This window comes from Cucurbita pepo, chromosome LG09 (genome assembly GCF_002806865.2).
Source record: "Cucurbita pepo subsp. pepo cultivar mu-cu-16 chromosome LG09, ASM280686v2, whole genome shotgun sequence".
Lineage (NCBI taxonomy): Eukaryota > Viridiplantae > Streptophyta > Magnoliopsida > Cucurbitales > Cucurbitaceae > Cucurbita > Cucurbita pepo.
In genome coordinates, this window is record NC_036646.1 from 4,719,020 (window position 1) to 4,732,175 (window position 13,156).

The 13,156-nt window shown below is 35.7% G+C and overlaps 1 protein-coding gene across 1 annotated transcript; it reads right to left on the bottom strand.

Annotated features, from left to right (window-relative positions):
* Nucleotides 1–1,030: 1,030 nt before the first annotated feature.
* LOC111802352 (NAC domain-containing protein 90-like) lies at nt 1,031–2,218 on the bottom strand. Its single transcript, XM_023686682.1, has 3 exons — nt 2,035–2,218; nt 1,561–1,829; nt 1,031–1,486 (listed from the first exon to the last, which is right to left on the bottom strand). The coding sequence occupies exons 1-3, from the start codon at nt 2,216–2,218 to the stop codon at nt 1,226–1,228; spliced, it is 714 nt and encodes a 237-aa protein (XP_023542450.1). The 3' UTR covers nt 1,031–1,225.
* Nucleotides 2,219–13,156: the final 10,938 nt, after the last annotated feature.

The window sequence follows — 13,156 nt, forward strand, 5'->3', positions numbered from 1 at the left end:
TCTTCTTTTACATATGATGTTTAATCATGCATGAACGCAACGAGTACGCAAACGAGTAATGGGTTTACATCATATTGTCGTATGGATATTATTTGGGAACTATCAGGAAATTTCCAATTATTCTTAGGAACTCGTGACTTAGGGGCAAGGAGGGTCGAATAAATATCAAAGTAGTTGGCAGACATGATGGTCGTTCTCTTCTTTTATGATAATGACACTATACAGGGACTCTAAGAGAGTTAGAGTAATGATCCATGTCTAGGATTCAAATTAGGTTTCGTAATCTGGATTCGACACCTGTATGCCACGACATTCCCCACGATATAGACATATTACTTACTCCTCACTTCTAAGAGTGAAGATTATCCATACGTACCAACATGAGTCCTTCCAACATATTTTGTCCTCACTCACATAGAATTAGTTCAAGTAAAGCACGCTTAACCATGGAATTCGTACGATTGAGCCACCGAAAAAGGACAGTGCACTTTGTTGGTATATGCAGTAACTTTCAAATTTTTTAAGTCTTTTTTAGTTATTCTATTCTTAGGATTGCTGTCCTTCATGTGTGGTCTTAGTTCATTTATGTATCTCTCCTTTACTGGAGGGTCACAATCACCAACTAGTTTATGATAGGGTCGGTAAGTATATCACGAGTTGAAATCTATAATAAGTCGCACATCTTATAAGTATGAAATGCATGTTTTGAAATGACGGTAGAGAACAGTAAATAGTCAACTAGATTCTACAATAGTCAATTAACCCTAAAGAAAGAAATATGTTCGGGAACTATCCGATGAATCTCAAAGTATGAAATGAGTTACGAGGAACTAAATTATAAGATAAAATAAACTCCGAATGATTAAAATTAAAAAAATGAACTCGATAGAACCTAGTTCTTACTTTCATACAATAGAAGCCGTAGACCTGATAATAAAAAGCGATCGGGAACCTAATCTTGCACGATCGCAACGAGTACAAACAAGTAACGAGTTTGTATCGTATTTTAAATTGAATTGTATAAAATTCCAATTGTTATTAAGCTAAGTAACATAGTTGTTACAAGTTATAATTATAACATAAACAAATAAACTTCGAAAAAAAAAATTGAAATTCATTTATAAAAAATATCCCTATAGGTCCTCCAATTTTTGTTTATTTGTAAAAGCTCCCCCAAATTTCTGAAATATTCTAAAAAGAATCTTTTAATTTTAGGATTCTATTTCTAGGGCCAATCTATTTGATCCCATTCCCAATTCGCCTCTTCAATCTCTTCGTCTTCAACCATTCCCGAACTACCGCCACTTACGCCGCAGAAACCAGTCGCCGGCGCCGAACATGAAATCGCCGCCGTTATCGCTTCCGCCTTCTGTTTCTGATCGGCGTTGTTCCGACCATCGCCGATGACTTCCATTGGCCGCCGATCGAAGGCTCGAAAACATCCCGAAATCACATAAACTCGGCACAAACTGAATTCGTATCTCAACTGCAACACAAATCGATTAAACGGCGAAAACGAGAGTCAATAATCGAAATCAACAAAGCAAATTTGTGTCGGACCTTAGTGGAATCATCAATTGCTCTGTATTCGTTCATCTTCCACTTGGTTTTGGTTCCGGTCGGTGCTCTGCCCTTGTAGAACACCATCGTCTTCTTCAATCCAATTATTTTATTGGCGGCGGAGTACACGTAGACCGGAGAGCCGGTAGCCTTCCAGTAGCCAGTAGCAGTGGTTCTACTCGGCCGACCACCGCGAGCCTCCCTCTCTTGCCGTGCCACGAAGAAGAACCATTGCTCGCTGTCCCCTTTACAGAGCTCGCCGGCGAACTCTGTTTCANAAAAAAAAAAAAAAAAAAAAAAAAAAAAAAAAAAAAAGACCCAATTAGATCAAATTAAAATTTTTAAATATTTAATAATTAATATCACTGTCAAAATTTCAATTTTACCCTTTAACCTTTTTCTTCGGTATTGACAACATAATCTAACGAAATTTAAACCGAACTTAAGAGAGAAGAGGAGAAAGTGAGTAGTTACTTGGAAGATCCCAGGGCTCGGAATCGTAGATATTAAGAAGAGGAATGACGCGGTGCTTTTCGAGTAGCTGACCATTGAGTTGGTGTCGAAGATAGAAGGAAATGAGCTCTTCCTCAGTCGGGTAGAAGCGGAATCCCGGTGGGTACTCAACGTTCGAGTCATTTTCCTCGATAGCCATTGACATTGGCATTGTGATAGCCATTGTAGGTTGATATGTATACATATATATATATTGGGATAAGTTAATGGAAATGTAGACATCAAGCTCAACGCGCTTATGTTGGAAAAACAAGACAGGGACAGAGATGTTTATGCATCATAAGACCTCTTTTTGAATTGGTCATAGACGCTTAGTGCCTCATATTTTAACCTTAATGCCCAATTTTCATTTTTTTTTAATATGTAATTTTATTTTCAAATTAATACTAAAAATAAAAAATTTATTTGTCGTTTGTGGTTAATTTTACACTTAGAATTGGAAATTAGGGTTGGGGGAACTTTCCTCGTCGAGTTTTTTCAGGAAATACTCGGTTATTTTTTGTTTAATTAAATTATAAATTTGATTCAAAAACCGCTAAGAACTTAAATTATAAATTTGATGATAGATGTCATAGTCTTGTTTGTTCGAGTTGGTTGACAGGGACGTCAACCAATTGAGTGGGGGAGGATATCACGATCATGCATGTTCAAGGCGTGTTGTCAATGGCCGCATGATAGATATCTCGGTCTTGCTTGTCCAGGACGTGTTGTTTATGGTTGCATGCCCGTTCCAAACCCACTTTACGTGCTTCCATCCTAGATAGGTTTTTACCATTTCATATTGGGTTAGTAGGAGGGTGTATGACCCTTCACCAAAATCGTGTCTACACCTGCAACAACAGCTAAAATGCCCCAAAATGTACTATAGGGAGAAGTTGACTAAAATAATTAAAAATTTAGAAACCCAATAGACACCGTTAATATAATAACCATTTTTTTTATATATATAATCATTATTTAGGTAAGGATCCGACTACTTCGACATCATGCATGAGGAATACTACTACATACGTGTAAACTACACGACCTCAAAAGACAAATCAAAGATTTATTTTTGAAACAAAATTCAAAAAAAGTTTGAATATTTCAAATACATGAGCAAAATATTAGAGCATAAGACAAGAGTGGGAAGTCTCTAAGACTCTTGGAAGCAATGATTTGGCATTGTCTTTGTATTTTAGCATATTTAAACGCATTCACCACGTCACTATTACGTTCGTGTACTATTTAGAAAGAAAAGAATAGTGATGGTGAGCCCTACTTGATAGGTTGAGACTATGTTCACTTATAGCTCATGATGGACCCCAACTATTTATACACAAAACGTCGGGTACCTAAAGGTCTTATCTTAAAATATGAAAATATGATATCTAAATGAGTAATTAACCCGTGCTTGTGGATTAGTTTTGGGAGGTTGGCGGTATGGGTCTGTCCCAAATAATACCTCATAAAAATATTATATTTAAACATTATCGAAGCGACCCTTATGTGGATCAATCTTGTAAGGAAAAATTGTAATATCTAAGCCGCTATGAGAATTAATTTTTAACTTTTTTTTTTCTCTCAGCTTCTCAGTTTTGATTGAAGATCTTAAAGGCCAAATTTTAAGATGGAATAAAAAGAAAAAGTATTTATAAAATATAAAAAAAAAAATAATGAAAAATTAGAAAAAATGGTCAAAATCAACCGAAGGAATATTTTGGTTATTTCAAAATATTTTAAAATAAACCCGAGTTGAATCAAGTTATATATAAAAGATTTAAAACAATTAGAAGAGACTAGAAAAAACACGAAATCACACGGGAAATCTAGAAAAGATTCATGAAAAATCCAAATGCAAGTTTCATGTGTCAACATGAATGCTTTGAAGAGAGAAGGAACACGCATCCACTAGTAAGCGGGACGAAGGGGGTGGGCACGTGTCGCGCTAAAAAAATTCTGCGAGAGTTATGTCCCTAGAGTTCGAATATGGGACGTCGAAGTCGTAGCAGCCAATCCGTGAATGCCACATGACATGTAGTGGAAGTGATTTGTCCTTCTAAGCACGTGAGCTACTCGCAAGTGGGAAACCTCTAGTCGTGCATGGAGGGGCGTGAGATTTTTTTTTTTTTTTGGCTCATTTCGACTCTCGTGTGTCAATTTTTCACTCGGATTTCAATACTAGACATTTCAAAAAATTGGAACTTCTAACAAGTAGAAAAGAAAACTTGGAAAGACACGTGTCCTCTATGTAAGTGATCATTCCAAGTTTTTCAAAAAATACTTGTAGGGATTGCTAGGACGTGCTAGCATGCGAGCATATCTTGCTTTAGGTAGTTAGAATACACGTAATCAGAAATTTAATAAGCAACATGTGCTATGAAAAATTATCGAAATAGCCCTAAGATGAGATTTTGAGTTACATACTGATTTTAACGCTTTACTCTATGCTAGGAAGGAGGATAGGGTATTGTGACCTCTACTCTAGGTGATTGATGAATGGTATCTTCCTGTTGAGCTTGCATGAATGTTTACATGATGTTCTCTATGTTTTAGGTAATTGATAGAATTATCTTGTAAACGTTAGGGCGCTAGAGATAGAGCGGTTTACACGTTGACCTAGGTGAGTACATTTCCAATAGATAGAGCATCCTAGAATCGTGACCAAGCCATTAGAGGTCTAGACCTGAGTGCACCTAAAAATTGAATTAGATTCGATGAGCTAGTCCCAAGCGTCTTGGAAATGTGAGATGAGAATTAGATCATCTAGATGTTCTAAGAACCTAGTAAACCTCCATGGTGTCATGGTCATGCTTGTGCAACTCGTATTTCATGTGGTCGCATATCCGATGTCCCGTTCATGCTTGTCTAGGGCATATTGTCTAGGTTGCATGCTAGTTCCAATACGGGACAGGGCTAAAATGTCTCTAAATGTACAATATGAAAATAGCCAAATTATTCCGGGATTATTATATACTATCAAAATCTTGGGGGTTGCTTATTCACTTGATGACTAAATTATTTGTTAAAAATTGGGTTCATTACACCAACAAAACCTCTTGTTAGTGACTCTCTGACCAAGCCAACAGTTCACTGAACGGGTAAGACAAACCTCTAAATTAACTCGTGTTTATTCGAGAAGACCATCCAAGACGGATGAAGAGAAAGGCCAATTGGAAGCATCGACCATGACAATTGTAAAATGAAGAAAGAGTTTTGATCAAGTTGAGGTCAGATCATCTCTGATTGCAAAGTAGCAAGAACCAACAACAAGTGTGAAAATACTATGGACTATTCGAAATAATTTAGAAGGTTAGGAAGACATCATACATGATCTAATTGCTTTCATAGATGCTAACTAGCCCTCTTGTCTATGTGAGTAAGTTGAGATGTTGTTATGCAAACTAGTAAGTAAGAGAGACTTTGACAGACACAAGAAGGTGGTACGACCTCATGCCACGATAAAGAATTCCATGGCGAAGAAAGTAGTAGAGACTTTGATAGAGAAGATACGAAGAGTCGACGAACCGATAAGTGATTTTCAACAGTTCCTGGTAGATTGGAAGAGACTTCTTAATGTTGAGATTAGCTGGAAGTGCATCGAGAGACCTAAAGTCAGTCTCATCCTACATCGTTGAGTTTGTGAAGAGTTGGTTGACAGAGACGTCAACCAACCAAGTGGAGGAGGATGACATTGTCATACTTGTCCAAGACGTATTGTATTGTCTATGGCCGTGTGTCAAATATCATGGTCATGCTTGTCTAGGGCGTATTACCCATGGTCGCATGACTGTTCAAACCTCTTTTACATGCTTTCATGCTAGTTAGATCTTTACTATTCTTATTATGTCAATACGAGGGTGTATGACCTTTCAACAAAACCATGTATACACTCACCACGCTAAAATGCCTAAAAATGTACTATAGGAGATGTGACTAGTTGTCAACTTTTCCTGCCCGAGTTATACGCTATCAAAGTCGTGGTTGTTACTCATTCGATTTTAGCCTATAACATTACTTTCTTTCAAATTATTTTCAAATCATTATCTGGTTCATGTTTTCTAAAACATTTCTCTCAAATGTGACTTCAGGCGAGATCATATATCAAGATTGTCTACAAAATTTGACTTTCGCGCAACTAACTTGTTCACTAGGTTATAACAAGTGCCACACAATTGTTGTCCCACTGCCACAATAGTGTGATGGTATCAACTCTACACTACCACTGATTCATGTGGTCTAAATGAGCTACCCTATGACAAATACGTGTGTCACGGTCGGGTCGTGATACTTCCTTTGAGATGGATTTTTTAGGTTAGTGTCGTCAACATTAAGCCCCAACTCATGTGTTAGGGGTTGATATATGCACCTGCTCTTTGGTATGTAGTTCATAAAAGGTTGTGCATGGACACTGGAGGATCCATGTCACGATATAACCTAGATAAATGGATGTTTTAGATGCCTAACAATACAATTCGCACATGGGTTGATTTTTGATAGACATATCCGAGCAAGCTATTATGGCCAAAGTCATCCTAGGACTTGAGATGACATCACAATGTGTGAATCATGTTGTTGGGAATCAAGATGATAACGGGATGAGATCGACTTTGCAAATGAGTGATCTTGGCCTAAGGTAGAGGCAAGGTCAAGTTGGATGACTTAGCCTAGTGTAGAGGCAAGTCGGCTAGAGTCACCGATAATTGAACATGCACGTATGTACGATGTGTGTGGTCAAACAAACTTAAATTTTGTATGAGTTGTGCTCGGTCCGTGAAGGAGAACCTCACCTAGGCTCAACAAAGCTAAAAAATCAAGTGAAAATGTGAATAGGGCTTGAGTTCCCCTTAAGGCTTGTTATGAGTGTGTCAAGATCATGGTGTCGCATGGTTAAAAAAAGTACGACCATGACACGCAGCACCCAAGGACATTAAGAAAGCTTATAAGGCCGCTAGCGGCGTGAATGGTGTCACTAGCCTGACTATTTGGTGACCTAGGTTAGACCTAGTAGTATCCCTACCAAGCAACTGATATCTAGGAATTTGTACCATCCAGTTTAACCAAGGTTAATAGGATGGCGAGTCGTGGTGACTTGGGGAGTTATTATTGTGTGTAGAAACGAGTTGAAAGCCTAGAACGTGATTTTGTAAACTCATCCTCAGAGGGGACGAGGGACTATATAAGTATTTAGCTCGTGATGAGTGTCACTATCATGTGCAGAATTGGTCATGAGTCCCTAAATAGGCTTGTTGTATTGTAAATCCTTTGTGAGAGGGGGTGAGTGACCATATGGGTAGACTTAGTAGTTGGTTGGCACGTGGGGTCCCTTCCCTAGATGTTGATTACATGATATATTCCTGAGGAAGCGTCATTAGTTAATTATACCCATATGTGTTCAGGCGAGACTCCATACTATTCTATGAGATATGATGAAGTTGTACCTCAACCTACGATACCGATCATTCACTATTGTGGCTATCCAAGTTTCCTAAGTATGATAATATAAAAATTGGTTCACCCCGAGATGAGATTTGCTATCTTATAGATCCATGATGCTAAAACCCAGTGAGCAGCTTTCAGACCTCGATAGAGTCTGTGACAAGTAAGAGAACCGTTGGAAACTTTGAGGTATTCCTAGAAACTTAAATAACTATAGAATTAGGCCAAAAGTTTCTAAAACCTAGAGAAAAGCATGTAGCACGAGGAATTAGATACAATGAGATCCTACAAGTAAGCTGCTTACTAATTATTTTTATAATCACCCCATCTTTTATTTCTTTTTTTAAGTGTTCGATGACTGTCAGTTGAGGTGGGGAGAGTTCGAGAGCTGCACGGTCACAGAGGGGGTCGTCCCAAGATGCATGTCCAATCTAACTATGGTGTTTTTTTATTTTAAATTGCGCCGAAAATTATGGTATTTTATTTCTATTATATTTATTTCTTGTTTTTATTTTGTCTTGTCTTTTTCTTTACGGTTAGAGATGTAAAGTCTCGTAAATTGAGTCGTCAAGAAGATCCTCTAGTAGAACTAGACATATCACATCATAACATCTCATATAAAACATACATAATTTGCACATACACAACTTTTCCACATCTAACTGGTAGAAAAAAAGTAGTTGTGACAACATTCGTCATGAACTAAGGGTAAACATGCATATAATTGTGACAACACTCGTTATAAAGAATGAGTTAGGGAGAGGTTTCCACACTCTTATAAAAAATGTTTCATTCCCCTCTCCAATCGATGTGGGTCTCACAATCCACCGCCCTTCGAGACCCAGCGTCCTCGCTGACACACTACTTAGTGCCTAGCTTTGATACTATTTGTAATAGCCCAAACCCACCGCTAGCACATATTGTTCATTTTGGCCCATTGCTTATTGCCGCGGACTCACAGTTTTTAAAACACGTATACTAAGGAGAGATTTCCACCGTCTTATAAGGAATGTTTTGTTCTCCCTCCAACCAATGTGAGATCTTACAATCCACCCTCTTTGGGGCCAGCATCCTCGTTGGCATACTGCCTATTTGTAACGGTCTAAGTCCACCGCTAACAAATGTTATCCTCTTTGACCCATTACGTATCGCCGTCAACCTCATGGTCTTAAAACAGGTCTGCTAGGGAGAGGTTTTCACACCGTTATAATGAATTTTTCGTTCCTCTCTCCAACCGATATAGATCTCAGAGTTTCATATCATATTTGGAGCAAGACTAATGAAGGAATCAAACGTTGAGGATGACTGTATAGGGAGATCGAATACCGAGATTCGAAAAATTAAATTATCTTCCTAAATATCGAGATTCTTTTTTTTTTCTTTCTTTCTTTTCTTCTTTATATTTACTTTGATGAAGAAATTTAGAGCTATTGAAGACCGTATCAACTTAAAGGAGCTCGTCGAACACGAAACACTCCTTAAATATGTTTGTATTGAGCTTTGATGATCTAATTGAGGGGATTAGACTCTGATTAAGCATGATTATGCTATTAAATTTGATTAATAACCTTTACCTATTAGCTTTATTTAAACTTAATTTAAAGTCATGGGCTCAAGACTCGATCTCGGCCAAATATGACCAATTTATGAAACAGTTTTGACTATCTGAAGTAGCCACATAGTCTGAGACGTCAGGATTTTTGTGGAGTTTAGTAGACTAATTGGGAGACATGCCCGGTGACAATTATTCACTCAGTTGCTCTATTTATGCTTATTATGGATTTTAGACTTATATGTCAAGCTAGACTAATTGGGAGACATGCCCGGTGACAATTATTCACTCAGTTGCTCTATTTATGCTTATTATGGATTTTAGACTTATATGTCAAGCTCGATAAAAAATGGCATGTCTATTAAACTCTTTGGCGGCTTGAAGTAGCACACAACCAGACGTTCAGGAGTACTCATGTCCCTGACATAGCACAAAGCTGCTAGTCAGGCTAAGTACACTCATATATATCACATGCGAGGATAGGCTCATAAGCATAAACTAGAGTCATACACCATACATACTAATCATTAATCTCTAACATGATCATACTCTACGCACGTGATCTTGGTTATTACTAATTAGGTCATGCTATAACATGCATTCATCGTAACTGAATTCCTAATCACATGATGGATATGCTTAGTGTCATGATCGTACATTTTCAACTATGCGAGATCATGATCTTGATAGACTCATGACAAAACTTAAGGAAAACTCATATCGTATTCACATTTTTTAGACATTCATGACATGCCTCACCTTATAGTACATTTTGAGACATTTCTGATCTTTTTGAAATAGATGTAATTTTAGCGAGGGGTCATACACCCCTATGGCATGTGACATACATAGAGAGGTACGTCTAATTCGAGTCAAACCAAACAATCGATTCAAGCTAATTGATTCAGGTTGAAGACGAGCGGAGTAGATTGTGGATCTCAGATCAAGTCGGGTCCCATGCAGATCTTCGCATACGAACCAATCATCAACATGCATCTTTCAAACGGCTAGCCGTATAGCACCACATTTTGTCTGACATTTTTTCTATTTTCTTTGGATTGTCATATTTTTTCTACTCAACTCGGTTAAAAAGTACCTAGACTCATTTTTTTGCAATTCAATTTTCATACACGGAGTAATCTTTCAAATTTTAAATATATAATTCATTTCATAATACATAAATTTTATTCTATTTTGTTTTTTGTTTTTATAATGTCAAATATTTCTAAATAATAATTATATTTTTAATAAATCCTAAAATATTTATCATTAACACCCTTTCAAGTTAATATTTTTCTAACATTAAAAAAACAATAAAAATAATTTGTATTACAAAAAGAAAATAGAAAGTAAATATTTATAGAAAAAGTGTAAATAGAAAAAATTTGAATATTTAAAAGTATTTTTATTACATAAAATAATATTTTCAAGCTAAAATTATATATATGTATATATATATATATATATATATATATATAAAGAATTGACGCGCAATGCCGTACGACTTTAGCTGACCGGCGTTCCGTTGACCGTTTACCCAACTCTAGGGCTAGACCTAGGTGCCACATGCTCGGGGCTCTTATTTATTTATTTCCATTTTATATATTTTTTTTTTCATAATTTTTATTATTTTATTTCTTCATTATTACTACCGACTACTATTTTTTTTTGTCCCAACTGCCAGCTCACGAAATTTATAAATTTAAATTTTCTTTTTTAAATATTAAAGTAAATAAATCCAGACCTTGACGAGGCAGATAATTTATTTAGTTTACAATCTAACTCAATCTAACTTAATTCTCTCATTTTTTTTTTGTGGGATTAAATTGTATTGTCGAATTATTTTTAAATTTTTTATTTATTTATCTACAATATATGTTAAATAAATAATTAAAATGTTACGAATTTTAAATATCAAACGTTTGCAAGTCACAATGCATTAAAAACATCCATCAACTTTAACTAATAGAAAAGGGGTTGAAATGACCAAAATATCCAATAAAGTTGACTTGAGTCGTTTTTTCTATATATATTTTCTATGATTTTCTTTTATGAGTTTTTTTTTTTTTATATATAATTTATTAGTAATTTTCTAAGCACTTTTTAGGAGAAAAATGAAGAACGGTTCAAGATCTAGGGTTCATAACTATAAGGTAATATATTAATAGGTTCGATTAACGGATTTATAACTATAGATATTAAATATACTATAGTTCAATCTTATACAAACTCATTGCAAATAATACTCCTGCTTACATGTTTGAACCATTTAAATAAAATTATGTGTAACAATTATAAAGTAATTCATATTAATAGTGTTACTTAAATAGGTCAATTACGAACAAACCCTTTGTTTTTTTGTTTGAGTACCTCTCGTTCCTTATTCAAACTGGAAGCAATTACGTACTAAATCATGAACTTTTCTCAATTGTTAAGGTCGGGATTATATACGTAAAGAAAAAGGTTGGTGAGAGACGAGAAGTTAAAAAGCCAAAATTTATATTGGATTTATAGGTGGAAGAAGTTGTTTTCCACCAACTCCAAAGGGAAAAAGAAAAATGGAGCTGAATTCAAGGGATTGGACTTGGTCGAAGGATGTCAACGACAAAAACATAGTATAAACATGTCATGTTTGGGGTTTAGGATTGAAACAATTTTTGTTTTTAATCATCAAATGTGTCACTTTTTTCAACGCGTAATACTTACAATCATTTTCCACTAATCACACTAATTTCCATTACAAAGACCAAAAAAAATTCAATTTTTAATTTTACTCGAGTTAATATTTTAGTCTTGTAGGAACATTATAATTGTAAGATCCCACGTTAGTTGGAGAGGGAAACGAAACATTTCTTATAAGGATATGAGAATCTCTGTTTAGGAGATGCATTTTAAAACTATGAGGCTTACGATGATATGTAACAGGTCAAAACGGATAATATTTGCTAAAGGTGGACTTAGGTTATTACATAAATTCTTGCCTCAATTCGCTAATGTTACCCTAATTATCTTTACGGGTTGTTCAATTAAGTTCATGTGATATCCGAGTAAAAGAGGAGTCCTAAGAACTCTAAATCTATATAATAGTAAAGTTATGCCCAAGATTTGGATCAAGATCTTGATTTGTTGTAAGAAGTCCATCATTAACCGATATTGTCGACTTTTGCTCGTTACGTATCGTCGTCAGCCTTACGATTTTAAAACGCGTCTGCTAGGGAAAGGAAGGAAGGCTTTGTTCCCCTCTATAATCAATCCACCCCCTTGAAGGCCCAACATCCTTTCTGGCACACAGCTCGGTGTCTGTCTCTGATACCATTTGTAACACTCCAAGCTCACCACTAGCAGATATTATCCGCTTTGGCTAGTTACATATTGTCATCAGCCTCACGGTTTTAAAACGCATCTGCTAGGGAGAGGTTTCCACATCCTTATAAGTAATGTTTTGTTTCCCTCTCCAACCGATGTGTGATCCCACATTTATATTTGTTACCTGATGGCCTCGACATTCAATTACATCCCCTATGACATGATCATGTTACTTACTCATCACTTCTAAGAGCGAAAACTATCCCCATAAACTGACACGACTGTTTTCAGCATGTTTTGTACTCACATGCTTTCGAGGAAAATTTTCAAGAGGTCATATGCTCCCAATAAAACATGTTAAATTTTTTAGTCTCTCTGATTAAGCCACCCGAAAGAAAGGCATACTAATTCTCGGAATTACTTTTATTCAGCTGTGGTCTCTGTTTATTCATTTCACCTCAGTATGGACCTTTTCTCCTCGAGTTGACAATGAGAGTAGTTTAGTTAGGTGGCTCAATGCTCAAATTTCGTTAATTTAATTTTCAAACGCATTTCCGTGGAAAAAAACACTTTTTTTTTTTTTTTTTTGCAAATTAAAATAATTAGCAAAATTATTATAAAACCAACTAAAAATATAAATATGAATTCTCCGTATTTATATTTTAATATAAATAGACTTAATTTTAAAAAGAAAAATCAAGAAATGCATTTTTCTTGAAATTTTATTTGAAATATAAAAATAAAAATAAAATAATTGACATGATTTGAAATATAATAACGGTGAATTTGGATGAAAATTATTATTCC

What these genes read in the sequence shown, in the direction of transcription:
- LOC111802352 (XM_023686682.1), bottom strand. Translation starts at nt 2,218, where the DNA reads ATGTCAATGGCTATCGAGGAAAATGACTCGAACGTTGAGTACCCACCG. An exon ending in CAATTGATGATTCCACTAAG is followed by an intron (nt 1,487 to 1,560) that starts GTCCGACACAAA and finishes TTTGTGTTGCAG; the next exon opens with TTGAGATACGAATTCAGTTT.